Source organism: Pleurodeles waltl, chromosome 1_1 (assembly GCF_031143425.1).
Source record: "Pleurodeles waltl isolate 20211129_DDA chromosome 1_1, aPleWal1.hap1.20221129, whole genome shotgun sequence".
Taxonomy (NCBI): Eukaryota; Metazoa; Chordata; class Amphibia; order Caudata; family Salamandridae; genus Pleurodeles; species Pleurodeles waltl.
Window position 1 is genome coordinate 774,025,983 of NC_090436.1, and position 16,059 is coordinate 774,042,041.

At 44.3% G+C, this 16,059-nt stretch overlaps 1 protein-coding gene across 1 annotated transcript in view; it reads right to left on the reverse strand.

Moving 5' to 3' along the window:
• Positions 1–16,059, reverse strand: part of LOC138287290 (spindle assembly abnormal protein 6 homolog) — a 248,489-nt gene that overhangs the window by 134,520 nt on the left and 97,910 nt on the right. The window contains exon 6 of the mRNA XM_069227650.1: positions 15,009–15,086. Coding sequence (XP_069083751.1) covers positions 15,009–15,086 — 78 coding nt within the window. The remainder of the gene's footprint in view (positions 1–15,008; positions 15,087–16,059) is intronic.

Here is a 16,059-nt window from a genome sequence, read left to right on the forward strand (position 1 = left end):
GTACTGTCTTATAAAAGGCTGGTCCGTTGCAAAAGCACACAACCCTGGTAACTTTTGTTTCCAATTGTCATTTATTTTCCGTTGAAATCAATGAATTCCAAGCCTTAACTTCCCAACACATCGAAGAGCAGCTAAACTGGAGGATTCAGAAATCTACTTTAGGGCAGCAGGCTTATCGACTTGCAAATTGTCTCTTTGCGCCAGTCTGCAAGCATTTAAAGACATTGCTACAGTCCAACAAGAAAACAACGTTCTTCTCTTCTACTCTGAAAAACGTGTTTACATTTCCAGAAAGTTATTTCGCAGCATATGGCTGATGCTTATCTTTTTTCAATCGGTGTACTTAATGATTTGTACAGATGTAGTGATTTTTCATGCTGCATTTCATTGTGCACTTAAATTGTCCCTATTTAATTTTATATTTAAAGCACCTCTTCTACTCTAGATAGTATTAGAAGGAGTAATAGGTAGCAAGCCAGAAGAGGTGTAGGAAAAGGCTAAAAGGGCGGGTTAGTATTGTTAACTTACGTAGTTCTCAACAGAGACCCTGTCGTCAGCAATCCTTGATGCTGTATCTGCGGTCTCACATTTAGTCATATGATCATACTAACAATTCAGTTTTACGTACTTTTTTTTTTTAATTAAGATAAGCAATGCGACTTAGCTCAGAAGATTGGGGGTGAGGGGCGGGGGTGGGGGGGTGTCTGGAGGGCACGCATTCCAGAGCGTGGGGCTCCGTTCTTTTAATTTTTTGGACTTGGTTTAAGTAGAATTACAGCACCACATTTTTAAGATGAAGAAATAACATTTGTGTCTTGTGCTGTCAAATAGCCCTGTGGATCGTACTCGAAAAAAAAGTAAGCCTACAGCGAATACAGATGTTTTCTCCCAGTAGAAAAACAAGCATTTGAATCCCAACAGTTTTCGTTTGCAAACTTGTGTGACACAACAAGCAACTGGGAATCAGGAGTTTATCCTTATCTCAACACAGTGAGACTTGCGGCACTGCAAGTGGTGCTGTATTGTTCCTATGTTTACTCACAAAACTCCTTGGTGACCTGAATCATCATTATAAGGCATAGTAAGCAGTATTTTATTCCATACATTACAAGCGAGCTCTGATGTCACAACTACTTTCAGAAAGAAATGTCAGTAGTTGCCTGTAGCAATTAATTACAGTTGACTTGTGATGTCTCTACAGGTGCAGTGCAGCACTAGCTCACAACTTTGTTATAGTTTACTGAGGCTTGAGGAATACCACAATGATTGGCACTATGGAGAAAGGGTGTGAGAAAAGTGCGGCACCAAGGGATATGAGCAGCGCGGGGTCAAGGTTACTTTGTATGATCTTCAGGTCCGGAAGGTAGAGGTAGTGCAGGGTACAAGGCTGTGGTGCAGGGTCCAAAGGTTTATAGTAGAAAAAGCTGAATCTAAAAAGGTAGGTGAAGGAGTGCAGAGTTCAGAGTTTTAGAGGAAGTAGAGCAGAGTGCAAATGTGGTGGTGAAACAGGTTCGAAAGGAGGAGTGATGCACTAAATTGACTAATGGAAAGAGTACACAACAGTGACTGCAACATCCGGGTGAGAGGTGGGGTGAAGGAGAGTCAGGCCTGAGGGGGAAGGATAAGCACAGGGAAATGCAGCACATAGGGGCGGGGAGTATCGGCATAGGGTTCGGAGGGGAGGGCATCACTGGATCTGGTGGTGGAGCAGGTTTTGGTCTGGGGGTGGCAGGGAGAAAAGGTCAGGTGGGGAGTGCAGGGTCAGCAGAGGGAAGGAGCAGCTCACTGCATGATTAAAAGTGACAGTGGAGTACTTAGAACCATGACGTTCAGCTCAAGGATACTTGGCAGTACAACTTTTTAGCCATCGAGGGAAGATCCAGCAACAAAGGCTGCTAACAGAAAAGATGGAATGTGAGTGCTTTATAGGCCACCCCTGCTTAGCAATTTGCCGAATGACTATTCCAGAGCTGTAGGTCGAAAACAAAAAAGGCCTCTACCACCAAGCCTGGAACACTCAAAACATGAAACGATCGACAAAAAAAAAATGGGAACCTGGCCACAGAAAACGTGATGTACATGACAAGAAAGTCTGGTCAGATCAAAGTTAGGGACCTGCTTATATAAGACCAAGTGAGCTGGACAGCGCAGCCGTTAATACACTGCCCAACGGGATACAGGATGCCAAAAATGTCTGGATTACTTCAGCGACCAAAACTATTTTTTGGAGGTTCAACACCAAATGTTTCTAAATATTCTAGATAAACTGTAACCCTCCGAATTGTAATGAACGGAAACCCCAAAAGCAGGCAATATCAGAATACATCTGTTCTGCACAGAATATTAGTTCGTACCATAATAGCACACATATGGCAAGGAATGAAAGGCAGATTTTTTTTACCAGTATTACATCATCAGATGGAAATGTTTCACAGAGCTTTCTTGTGCCCCTAAGAGGAACCAACTTATCAAAATGAAATCTAAAGTTTTTGGCCGTAAGAAGTTGGGAAAGCAGAAAATCACTGCACTATACAAAAAGGTGTGAATCCACAGATTATACTTGTTCAAAATCAACACATCAGTCTTGTTGGCTTTGAGTTTCAGCAAGTTATTACTCATCCTGGCTAAGGCAGCAGATAATCAGAGAGGATGCAGAAAATTAGACATAGATCAATGAAAGCACATAACAAGCTCAGGGCCATCAGCACAAAACAACATACGATATAGCTTCTGACCCTCAGCAATTGCAAGCAGATGTCACTTAAGATAGGGCAAAAGGAGGAGCGCTGTATAATGCTGCAAAAGAGTGCAGATTTCTCAGAATGAAATGGTGGGAGAGCCCACCCCTACCTCCGAGCATACAGAAAGGAGGAAAGCATGCCAAGCCACCTCTTCTATGTCCATTATCACTAGCCAGTGTGTGAAGATAGTGTGCGCTCCAATATCAAAAGCAGTCAACAGATTTAAGATGAGGAGAGCAACAGGGTAACCAGCATTCCTGCCTAATCTGCTACTACCTAGAACTGCAACCAGTTTAGACTCCATTCCCATCTGCAAACAAAAGCCCAGCAACGAGGTATCCAAGAGGTTTGTGGCTACCAGATGGTTAAAGCCAGGGGTGGGCGATAGATTACGGTCCACCATGGGAGTTGGCAGAATTTTGGCCATACTTGTAATGTGGAATGCCGGCCAAATTCTGCCAACTGCCACCTGGCACAGTTTTTTCTTGTACACTGCTTGCCAACAGTAAGTTGTCGAGCACTAGTAAGATTTGGCATCCCCTAGCATGATTTTCACTTGCTAGGAAGGCACCCGGTAAGATTTCTGCAATGCTGGTGGTCACAGGCTGTCACGACCGTGGTAGAAAAACTACTTGAAGGGCAGCAGAATTAATTAGAGAAGCAGCACCCTCTGGTGCATCAAGTGGTGCAGTTTGCACTGATTTTTCAACACAGAATGGGCTCCCAACACTAAAAAAAGAGCACGAACAGTGTGACATGTTTATTTCCCCCATGGAACTCTGCAGAATCTCTCAAAGTTTTCATGTAGCTCCATAGAATGCCATGGAGTAAAACTCTGCGTTCCACCAGCCTTTAATTAAAGACAGAATAGCACACATTTTCTCTGATTTTGGGAACGGGGATCAGTATATAATTGGACTTTTCACTTGCATCTAGATTATACTTCTTACAAAGGGACTTAATGGCGCTCATTTTCAGTTTTGAAGTACAGTTCCTGTAGAAAATCATCTGTTCAATAAATTGGTCAAAAATGGACCTGGGGAATCAAGTACTTTTAACACCAAAATTAGTGGAGACCATTCAACAATATGAACACATTTCTTACCTTTTTTAACACATTTCCTGATCGATACAGTATCTGACCACAGATTTCTCACCTTTAGAATGTTCCCAGGTGCCAGATTAGACCTGGGGGATTTTTTAGTATAGCTCCAGTGTGCTATAAATCAATTGGTTGTGCCAGTGTGCAGTTATGTATAATTTGGGATATTTTTAGATGGAAAAGAGTCCTTTGCACAGAACATGATAGAAGAGCAGTGAGGAATCTGCATTTAGACACTTTTCAGCAGAAAGAGCATTACCGAAGATAAGTAACTTGTTCTTCTGATGGATACTTCTAACAGCACATTCCTCACCTTTAAAACCTATACCAAAGCAGCATCTTTCTTGGTGGAAGGATTGGTGAGTGACTCAGGCCAAAACTTCCTACAGGACTTAACAGGCAAACCGCCTTTATCATCAGACCTGGTTGTGAAGGCAGAAGTGTTTCTTGAATTTGTTTACTGATGCCCACATTGCAGCCTGACACATATCAAGGAGAGGGACTTCATGTGCCATGGAAGTGGTAGCAAACAGCCCTTGTGCAATGGTTTTTTAACCCTTCTGGAGGCTGCTTCTTGGCTGTCATATATCAGAGTTCAATGCACCTGGGAAGAGTTTGTTCCTACACTGCCTTGCCCTTCTTTGCCCCTGAGAGACCCACAAAGATATGATAGTCTAACCAGTGGTCTTTGGTACTATTAATGTAATAACTGTTGGTTCTTTTGGGCACCAAGTGTTGAAGTCTCTGCTCTTCTTTAGAGTGGTAAGTTGAGACATGAAGAATAAGTAATTGCCAGATACGCAAGGAAGTCACTGTTTTTGGTAGAGGCTGCTGTGGTTCTCAGCACCAGTTTGTCTGAGATGAAAGAGGTGTATGCAGCTGTACTGAGAAAGTTTGAAGCTCACTCTTGCAACAACAATGAGGTTACCACGATAATGAAGGCAGATTTCAGGGTCAGGAGGTATGATGGATAACTATGCAATGGCTCAAAATGAGTTCATATAGGAAACTTAGGATCAAATTGAGGTCCCACTGCGCCATTACAAATGGTTTAGGGGGAACAAATACATCAGCCCTTTGAGAAAACGCATCACAACAGGTGATTAAAACAAGGATGGTTGTCTAGAAAAACAAAAATAAAAAAATGAAAAGACTGACAACCTTTATTAGTGCCCACTACAAGTCCTTGCTGGGACAAAGCTAGAACAAACAATAACACATCTTAAAGTTCAGCGTGTAATGAGCCTAAACTATAGGTGCCACACATAAAACTCTGAAGTGCATTCTCCTCAACATCCGCTCCCTCCACAAACACGCTACTGAAAACTGGGACCTCCTTGACAGCACCACCCCAGACATCGCATTCTTAAACGAGACCTGGACCAACACACATCTCAGGCCCAGACATTGCCATTGCCATCCCCCAGGGATACAAGATCAACCAGAAAGACTGCCCCAGCCACCCTTGGGAGGTATGGGGGGAAATCGCCATCGTCCACAGGTCTAACCTCCACCTGAACACACAGTCCGAAGACTTCGAAGAATCCACAAGCCTGATGGAATACCTCCACTTCAAGCTACACACCAGCCCGACATCCGCTATTAGGGGAACCCTCATCTACAGCCCTCTGGGCCCACATACACCCTTCGCCGACTCCATCATGGACTGCATCTCCACACAAGCCGTCACAGCCCCCAACTACACCCTACTGGGAGACCTCAATTTCCACCTCAAAAATCTACAAGACCCCAACACCGCATCCTTCTTAGACAACTTCACAACGTAAGACTCCGACAGATCGTGACAGAGCTAACACACTCAGCAGAATACACCCACAATCCCATCTTCACCACAGGAACCTCCTCTACCTTCAATCACACCACAGAACTCCCATGGACAGACCACCAATGCATCCATTTCACCTTGAACACTCCCACCGTCATCAGACCCAAACAACAACCATTGCATAGAAACCGGGCAAGAATAACCGACTATCAGCTCATGACCGTCCCCACCATCGCACACAATGATGACCCAAACACCTCAGCACTTACCCTCCACAAATGGATCACCGACTGCGCCAACACCATAGCCTCCCTCAAAAAGAACAACAGCACCCACACAAAGAAAGCCAGCTGGTTCACACCAGAACTTCGAGAATCTAGATGCACTTGTCACCACCTCAAAAAAATCTGAAGAAACACCAAATCCACATAAGCCCATATCAACTTCAGAGCCGCCACCACTGCACACCACCAACTCATCAGAAACACCAGAAAGAAAGCTATACAAGACAGAATCTCCTCACACGCACACAACAGCAAGGATCTCTTCAGCATCATCAAAGAGTCTGCCCAATCCAATAGTGAAACAACAGACATCCCACCCTCACAGGACCTGTGCAATACACTCAACACCTACTTCCACCACAAAATCAAGACCATCTACGACAGCTTCAGCAAGGACAACCGAAGCACAGAACCCCCTCTACCATAACCCGACACCAACAAGCCAACAATCACCACATGGACCCCCTCATCACTGAGGATATGCTGAGAACAATGAGATCCATACACTCCGGGGCCCCCACGGACCCATGCCCCCACCACATTTTCAACAGACGCGCAGGCACCATAGCCCCCAAGCTCCGCCTCACCATCAACCACTCACTAGTTGTCACCATCTTCCCCAACTGGAAACACGCTGAGATCAGCCCCCACCTCAAAAACCCCTCAGCTGACCCCACCAAACTAAAAAACTGGCCTCATTTATAGAAGACCACAACATCCTCGACACCTTCCAATCTGGATCCAGGAAAAACCATAGCCCTCCTCGCCGCAACAGACAACACCTGCTGGACAAGGGAGAAACGGTGGCACTCATCCTACTAGACCTTCGACAGTCTCCCATCACAACCTGATAAGAAGACTCCACGAAGCCGGCATCGGAGACAAGGCCCTCAACTGGATCCAATCCTTCCTCTCCAGCAGAATTCAAGGAGTGAGACTCACCCCCTTCCACACAGAACCCACACCCACCTCCTGCGGAGTTCCCCAGGAACCATCCTTCAGCCCCATGTTGTTTTACTTCTATATGGCCCCGCTAACCACACCGATCAGAAGCTTCGGAATCAAAATCATCTCCTACGCCAACAACGCCCAACTCACCCTCTCCCTCTCCAATGAAGGCATGGAAACAGTTGCCAACTGGATGAGATACAGCTGCCTTCAACTCAACGCAAACAAGATGGAAGTACTAATCATTGGCCCTCAACCCAATGTGTGGAACGATTGCTGGTGGCCACCCACCCTTGGAAAATCCCCACCCCTACCAGCTAAGGCCCCAACCTCGGAATCATCCTGGACTCCAACCTCAGCATGAACCAGCAAATCAACTCAGTCACCTCCACCTGCGTCTGCATCCTCTGCCTCCTAAGCAAAGCCTTCAAGTTGACCCCCCTTGAACATAGAAAGACCATCACACAAATACTAATCACTAGCAGACTGGACTATGGCAACACACTACGCCAGAATCAACAAGAAACTCACCCGCAAGCTACAAAACATCCAGAATGCCACCGCCCGACTCGTCCACGACCTACCTCAACACTGCCACATCTCGCAACACCTGCATACACTGCACTGCACTGGCAGTGGCTTCCCATAGAAAAAAAAAAAAAAGAATCACATTTAAGATCCTCACCCACGCACACAAGGCTCTCCACAACACCGGACCAGCCTACCTGCATGTACCCCAGAGGGCCCTACGCTCAGTCCAGTTCTCTCTTTCAGAAATACCTCACATCAGGAAAACCAGAACAGGGGGACGCTCCTTTTCCTACCTCGCAGCCACCGCCTGGAACGTCCTTCCTCTCCACATTAGACAAACCACCTTCCTCCTCAGCGTCACAAAGGAACTGAAGACATGGCTTTGTCAATAACCACGTCACTGACATACGCTACTCTCCCCCCTCCCCCCCCCCCAGCACCTTGAGACCCTTACAGGTGAGTAGCTGCACTTTACAAGCACTGATTGATTGAATGATATCAGGTTTAGTAGAAGAAAACCTGGTGTTAGGATGACGATAACTACCTCAGGAGGCAGATCAAATGCAGTTAACTGTAACTGCTCAATCTGTACTCCTCTTGCCTGATCCAGAGCCTCTAGGATGACTTGAGCCCAGTCATTTATGATCTTCTTCAGAAATCTGGACAGGAGAGGCAGCCAGTGGAAAGGCATTCAGGAGTTTTGTGTTCCACTCTAGGCAGAATGTATCTTAGAGCAATCCTTTCTGGGACCTCCAATGCACAAAAGTGTTTACACTGCACATTCTCAGTGACTGCAAAGAGATTGAGGCAGGATTCACCAAGCCATCTCCAGGTGTAGCGGTCATTCTTAATCGACGAGGCTTCACCGGCTATGTTCATCCATCTTGGTGTTTATAGATCACACCAGGTGATGTATAATCATGGAGATGCCCGGATGATCCAGCTAGCTTGACAGATACAGGTTTTCCTGACACAGAGCCCAGAATCCCACCACACCCTTCTCATTGCAATACCATATGGCAGTGGTGTTGTCTGTGAGGACCGGAGCCAGCCTTCTCCCTTGATGAACAGTAGAAAGGCATGCAGTGGCAGACCAATAGCACACATCTCCAGCAAGTTGATGAGGAGGAGGGTCTCACCTGAGACCAGAGTCTTGTACTCTCCACCTCCCCCCGACAACCTTTGCAGCCCAATAGCCCACACCCATCACCACCGGGGGGAGAGCAAGAGGGATCTGACATTGGTCCAATTGCAATCGAGCACCCACCACTTGCATGGTACAGTCAACAAGCTGGAAAAAGGAGGCCAGTATACCATGAAGCATCAGAGCCATCATCACTGAGTCCCCAGGAGAGAGACTGAAACATTTGAATATTAGGCTGAACGCCCTGGACTTTGGCTCAGTTGAAAAGAAGCCCATGCAAAAAGGACAGGTGTGACTTTGGCAGGTTGATCATGAACCCACAGTGATCTAAGAAGGCTCACTATCATCTGGAACTGGTCCATAATTGACTGTGGTATGCCCACCTTTAACAGCCAGTCTTCAAGGTAGGGGAAGAATGGTACCCCTGAACTCTAAGGATGGTAGCGGCCATAGCCATCCCCTTTGTGAACACCTAAGGAGCACTAGAAAAGCAGAAAAGGAGAATGGCAGACATAAAATGCTTGCAGTCAACTTTGATCCTGCTGTTCACAATGTGGTCCTGTGCAACTAAGGGCAAACTAAAGCAGCTGGGAGGCTGAAGCTAAAGGAGCAGGGGACTGGGAGACCCATTGACCCTGTGGTCCTGGATGTTGTCTATTGGATCAACTACTCGGTCCCCTAAGAGGCTGTCTTAGCACAGTTAAATGAGGAGGGCCTAGACCAACTGGTAGCGTTCATTAGCAGGATGTTACTTCCACAGAAACAGAGGTAGAGTGCCATTGAAAGGAGGCCTTTGCTGTTGTCTGGGCACTGAAAAAGCTGAGACCATACGCGTTTGATTCACTTCTGGTTATGGACAGACCACAGGCCCTTCAGATGGCTCATGCAAATGAGGAGTGAAAATCCCAAACTGTTGAGGTAGGCCATCTACCTCCAAGGAATGAACTTCATGGTGGAACATCTTCCTGGGTCAGCCCACACTAATGGTGATGGTCTAGCCAAGTACCTTCATCTAAGATAACAGAACTCCCACTTGCATAGTTCTTCACATTTTCAACTGAGGACACATGTTAGTCCCTTCAGCCTTAGGGTGGTCCTCCCTCCAACTTTTTGCCTCCTTCTGTTTCCGAACTTGTTTTAGCTGGTACTAAGTCTGCACACTTTACCACTACTAAGCAGAGCTAAGGTGCTTGTGCTCTCTCCTTTAAAACATGGAAACATTGGCTAATCACAATTGTCATTTTAGTTTATTTAGTCCCTAGTAAAGTGCAGTACATGTGCCTGTAACGTAAACACTACTAGTGGACCTGCAGCACTGATTGTGCAACCCACTTAAGTAGCCATTTAAACAGGTCTTAGGCCTGGGTGCAGATCATGCATGTACAGTTTCAAAGTGCCATGTCAACCTGGCAAAATTACCCTTTTGCCAGTGTTGTATAGCTGTTTTAGCCATGTTTGAGCCACGTTGTTTTTGCTTACTAGGCCTGCCACTGCGCACTTTAATTGAGTTACATTTTATTCAGTATTGCTTTAATTCTATAGCAATTGCCACATTTGCGGTGCTGTTTTATTTTCTTTATCTCGTAATTTCGCCTAGGATAGCATCACATTCTTAGTAGGACATTTATTTCACTTTGTGCTTTCTTCAAGGCTACAGTCAGGTAGGGTTGCCGACAAACATGGTATGCTGTGTCTCCATCATTCACATAAAACACACACTCATACGTGGGGACCATTTCTTAAAATGTCAGTTGTTTTACTATAAAAATACCCCTTTGTCCTAGACACGTTAGAGGGAGATTACAGCCAGATGACCACAACTGTATGCTGATTGCTCCCCTGCAGTTACTTGCTTAGACGGGGAAATGGGGACGGAGTCTCTCTAGATTACAGGCTTCCTTCTCCAGGTATGAGGGAAGATGTACCCCCAAGGGGGAAACCTGAAGGGCAGATTAGGCTTGTTACACTGTGCTCAAACATAGTATAGGTAGGAGAAATATATATAAATATATCACTCCTAGTGACAGTATGGTATGACTGTTCTTGTGTTTTGCATTGTTAGTCACCTGCTTGCTTTTATTGTGTTTTTATCAACCTAATTATTGCAACACATGCCTTTTTATCTAAGATGCAGTTATTTCAATAAATTCTTATTGAACTGTATTCTACCTCTGTTGTCTTTGCCTATATGAGACTTTCAGTAACTGAGAGAAAGAGATGGGATCTAATACGACCACTAATCCCCTGCGGAGTCTTCCTTGTCATGTGCCCAGTTGCCACAATCATCTCGGCCAGAGATAAGGCACTGATAGTTAGCTGGAGAACGCTGATTAGGCCAACAGGTGTCATGTGGTGTGGAATCATACCTAGTACCCACCATCCATGTGATCCTGTTCCCCAAATCCAGTAGCCTCATTAGCATAATGGGATCCTACGCGACACCAGGCCCATACATTCCTTTTTAATACACACGTCACCCCTAAGGTAGGCCCTGGATAGCCCAGAGGGCAGGGTGAAATTCATTTAAAAAGTAAAGCATGTTCTTTTCCTTTACATGCCCTGGTGGTGAAAAACTCAAATTTGTTTTTCACTACTGCAATGCCTATGTCTCCCATCAACAACAATGGAGTTATCTTATTACATTTTATAAGTGTAATTTCCAAATGGGAAGAGATGACCCATTCAAGGTTGTTGTTTGAAATCACAATTTGAAATTCTAATTGTTGGTGAAGTCAGATTTTAAATTGTAATTTTGAAAATGCCATCTTTAGAAAGTTGCCATTATTCTGCCCTAACCATTTAGTGTCTGCTGTCTGTTTCTGGTTTCATGACTGGACATCAGTTGGGCTTTGTGTATTCCACCTAGACAATGGGAGCTTAGATGTGACTTGATGGGCCACCCTGGGCAGGATGCAAGGGAGGAGCTGATCACAGCCATACTTACACCTCAATAGGCTGTGTCCCGTCCCCACACACAGGGCTGCAAACTCTCTGTTGTTAATCTGGAACCAATGCAGCAGGACAGAATATCTGTGCACTTCAAAGGCATGGACTTCTGGATGCTCTTCCAGAAAGGACTGCTCTGTTGCTGAAGGAATGCCATTCCTGGACCTCAGTGAGTAGGACTGGACCTGCGTCTCTTGAATCCAGAAGAGCCTTGATTTGAAGTCTCACAGACTTAACTGACTTCCAACTACCCTACTTCTGCACCTGAACTCAGTATCTGTGAGTCTAACCTGTCAAGTGGTGCCAGCCCAGTCCTGGGCCCCTGGAAGTGGCCTTAGGGTGCTTGCCAGCAGAATTGATGCATCCTCTCAGCTGAGTGGCACATACTCCAGCTGAACTTATGCACTCCCGCTGCTGTGTGGATTCGACTTACAGTAAAAGACTTGCTTCACTGCTGCATCACGCATCTTGGGTTTGACCCATCGCCTTTGGGGCCACTGCTGCATGACATTTCTCTAGAGAAGTTCCTTGCATCTCTCATCGATGGCAGCCTCAACAATGACACTGAACCTCCTCATCGCAGTTTTACTGAACTTTGGAATTGATGCATAGCCTTAACTGTGCAACACATCTCCAACATCGGCCATTCAATTACAAGCCCTGTGGATGGGACCTTCGAAGTCGATGCAACAGGACCTTGCATCATAGCCTTGCCGCGTCTCAGAATGGACGCACTGCCTCAGTTGTGCGAAGCATCCTTGACGGAGATCCATGCAATGCTCTACAACTGAGATTTAAGGACTTTGGGCCATATGTACGAACACATTTTCCCATTGACACAGAATGGGAAAAACCCTTTGCTACATCTGGCCCTTTGTTCTTCAGAAGGTCTAATTGAGCCCCTGTAGCCGACCCATGCTCTACTATGGTCAGCCTGAGCTCATGACTGTGTCCCAGTCCGGCGCAACCAGATATCCCCAATAGTGCTTTGAGCTTCTTGCCACTATTTTGACTTAAAACTTGAAAATTTAGTTTCTCTGGTTCTCTCCTTCAATCTTTTTGCCCACTCCTCTCCTGTTTGCTGCCTCCTGGAGCAGAGTACAAAGTATTTAATAAGTTGGATGTGTACTTTTATGTTTTATATGTCCTGGTAGTAAAAAAAAATCCCTAAATGTGTTTTTCAATACTGTAGGCCTACCTCTCCCAAAGGATAAAATAGGGTTATCTTATTACATTTAGTAAGTGATTACCTTTGATAACAAGTAAAAATATCATGTTTGGTCTCAAAAGAATTGTAATTTAAAATACTCTGTTAAAGTCAGATTTTAATTCACAAAACACAACTTTTAGAAAGTTGTCATTTTCTTGTCCTAATCATTTAGTGCCTAAAGCTTGTATCCTGAGTCACATAACTGAGAACAGTTGGCAGGTGGCCTTTGTGTATTCCTCCTGGACAGTGAGAAAAAGGGGGACTAGGTGTTGGCAGGATGGAACTGTTGCTGGCCCGACTTACATTTCAAAGGATCTGCCTCATCACACACAAAGAACTTCACACCAGTCATTTGTCACCCAAGACATCTTGGGGACTGGGAAGGAGAGGAAGAAAATTCCAGAATTATCTGTGGGGAGAAGGTTTAGATGATTCTTCCACTTCAAATCTGACACCAGGTATAAAAATAGGGCATTCTGACGCACTCTTCAGTTCAGTGCTGGACCTGCGGAGGACACTCAGAAGATCTGCCTGGTACTACAGAGGACTGCCCTGCTGCTTGAATCCTGCCTTAAAACCCTCAGAGAGCTGCCCTGCTGCTTGAGAACACCCTGCTGTTGGAACCCAGGACTACCAGAGATTATCAGCCTAAATGTTCCTCGCCGGTCGGCCTGACTTCACAGTACTTCCAGTTATAGTCCTCTTTGCAGCAGCAAGTCCAGTTCAGCTGCTCTTCTTTGGAAGAGCATCAGGCCACATGGAGTCCTTGCCAGGCACGGTTTGGACCCTCACCCCACTTGAGATTTTAGACTGCCAAAAAGTCCAGATGTGAACATCTTCACTGAATCTTTATGTAGCAACTCCCTAACATAATGCCTCTTCCTCTGACACCTTGGTTGACTTTCCCTGCTATGTTACATTCTCAGAAATCTTCCTCAATTTTTTTTCCAGTCTGAAAGAAAACTGAGACCAGGCCCAATCCACCTTTTGTATCAGACCTGTGCACCATCACAGTTGGCAGTAACTTTCAACTCTGCCTTGGTCTCATGTGACTTGTGTTGTGTTTCCGCTTTATTCCTGTTTATGTGCTGCATAAATACTTAAGTACCTCTAAGTTAAGACTGATTGCTTTTGTGCCAAGCATCTTCGGGATTAAGCACAGGTTAATTTTATGACTTGTGTAGTAGACAGGGATTTAGTGGTTGCATGAGAAGAGGTTTCATACCTCTTAACCACAATTCTGAATTCTAACATCCATTAAAGTTGGCTTTTGAATTACTATTCCAATGAGTCCTTGATTCATGCTTCTAGATGCTCGCAAACTGAAGTTAAGCATTATAACCTGTTAGATTGTAACCTACTGTTTTCCTATGAGAGGGCTAGCATTGCCACAGTGAAAAATATCTTTTGTGGTTTTTCATTGACAGAACCTAAAATTAAGCCTGCATGTCCTACTTTTACATATCATCCACCCTGCCACATGGGCATTTAGGGCCTACCTTATGGGTGACTTAGGTATTCAAACTAAGGTTTAGGCCCAGCAAAATACTTATTTTGCTAGATCACAATGCCAGTTTAAAACTGTTCTCACAGGCTGCAGGGACAGGCCTGGAGACATGTTCCAAAAGTGCTACCTAAGTGGGTGGCACAATGTGTGATGCAGCCCACTTGTCACACTTAATGTATAGGTCCTAAATGCATGTAGTACCATATACTAGGAATTTAGGAGTAGATTAGGTATGCTAATTAGGTGCATGCCATTTTTTTAGAAAGAACACCAGCACCTGGACTTGCCTTTGGCTCATTAGCTTCATTTAATATATAGCTGCTGCTAGCCATTTCAGAGCAAATTAGAGAGACCAATGGGCTCTGGGAATATGGTCTACTGATGTTAAACACACTGTTCTACATCTGTTATGGGAAAAATAATACAAAATAGCAGTTAAAAACTCAGCAATACGGCTGTGTGCCAGGGGGTTCAACACAAAGCAATCTTGAAGAAAATCATGGGTCACTACAGGGCCGTGTGCCTTGTCCCAAAAAATGTAAGTCATTTCAAGAGAAAAATACTAGCACAGTTAATTTAATTGGAAAAACAAAGTAAATTATGATTACATTAATACATTGTCTTCTTTAAAGTAATATTTTGGATGTCAATTTAAAAGATATATTGCAAGGCAATTAGCGTGTTAAAAGGAAACAAAACATACACAATTTATAAGTAAATAGAAGAGTGGTTGTCTCCATGAAGGTCTTGTTATATTTCAAATAAATAAATAAATATGCAAAATGTTACCACATTATTATCAAAGCTACCTGTTGCGTTAGAGTCAATCTTTTTGAGAGCTCCTCTTCTGACCTTTGGAGCTTCTCCTCCAATACAGAGTTTTCAGCCTGAAAAAAAAATGGTCTCTTTGTTGCTTCAGTTCAAAAATTCACTTTACAAAATCATTGCTTGTTAAAATTGTGCAAAACATAGGTAAGTGCAGCTTAAACACAGAAGCACACCCGTCACAGAGTTTCACATTGTTATGGTAGTTTAATAGCCTACTTACCTGGTGATTATAAAAAAATACAGTTAAAACTAAAAAATATTGTGTGTTAATATACTAGCACACCTGAGTCAATCAAAATAGTCGGAACACACAGTTCAAACCTGAAGCTTCACAGAAAATTAAGAATTGACAATTACCACAATGGTCTGATATTTCCAGGGCATAACGCAGGCCCTTGTGGCACGGGAGGGGGTTGGAACAACCCTTTGTAGTGCCCAAATTCAATGACTGTCTGCGAGATATGGAAAATTAATGCGCTACTTATCCATAATCTGTAGGTGGACATCATTATGCATTAAGCCACTGGATGAGAGTTGTAATCATACATTCGTAATCATTAAATACATAACCATAACTATGTTTTTCACATTGCATAAGCAACAGATCAAATACTGAAAATTGTATTCTGAGCGACTGCAACGTGTCGCCAAAACTCCACTATCTGTAAACATGTTTTCTTCATTCCCACCCATCAACTCACAAAGAAATTGCAAATGGGTGACAGCAAAGGAAACTTTTTCTCTACATTTAATATTATGAGTTCATCGGGGTAGTACTTGCAAATCTTGAGAGTGAAGTGGTCATTCTATTTATGCTTGGATTCATGACCTATTTGCAAGATTGGTCACAATTAAGGCTTTTTAAAAGCAATAATACAGATAACAAGTGCAAAAATCAGAAGAAGACTCGATGACCCTGTATACCAACTCCTGGTGTTAAATGGGCAGGCTCGACCAGGTGGTCAAGACAGCAACTAAGTAGGATGAATCTCGACCCCCTCCCATCCCAGCTGTCACCACCCGTCACCTTCA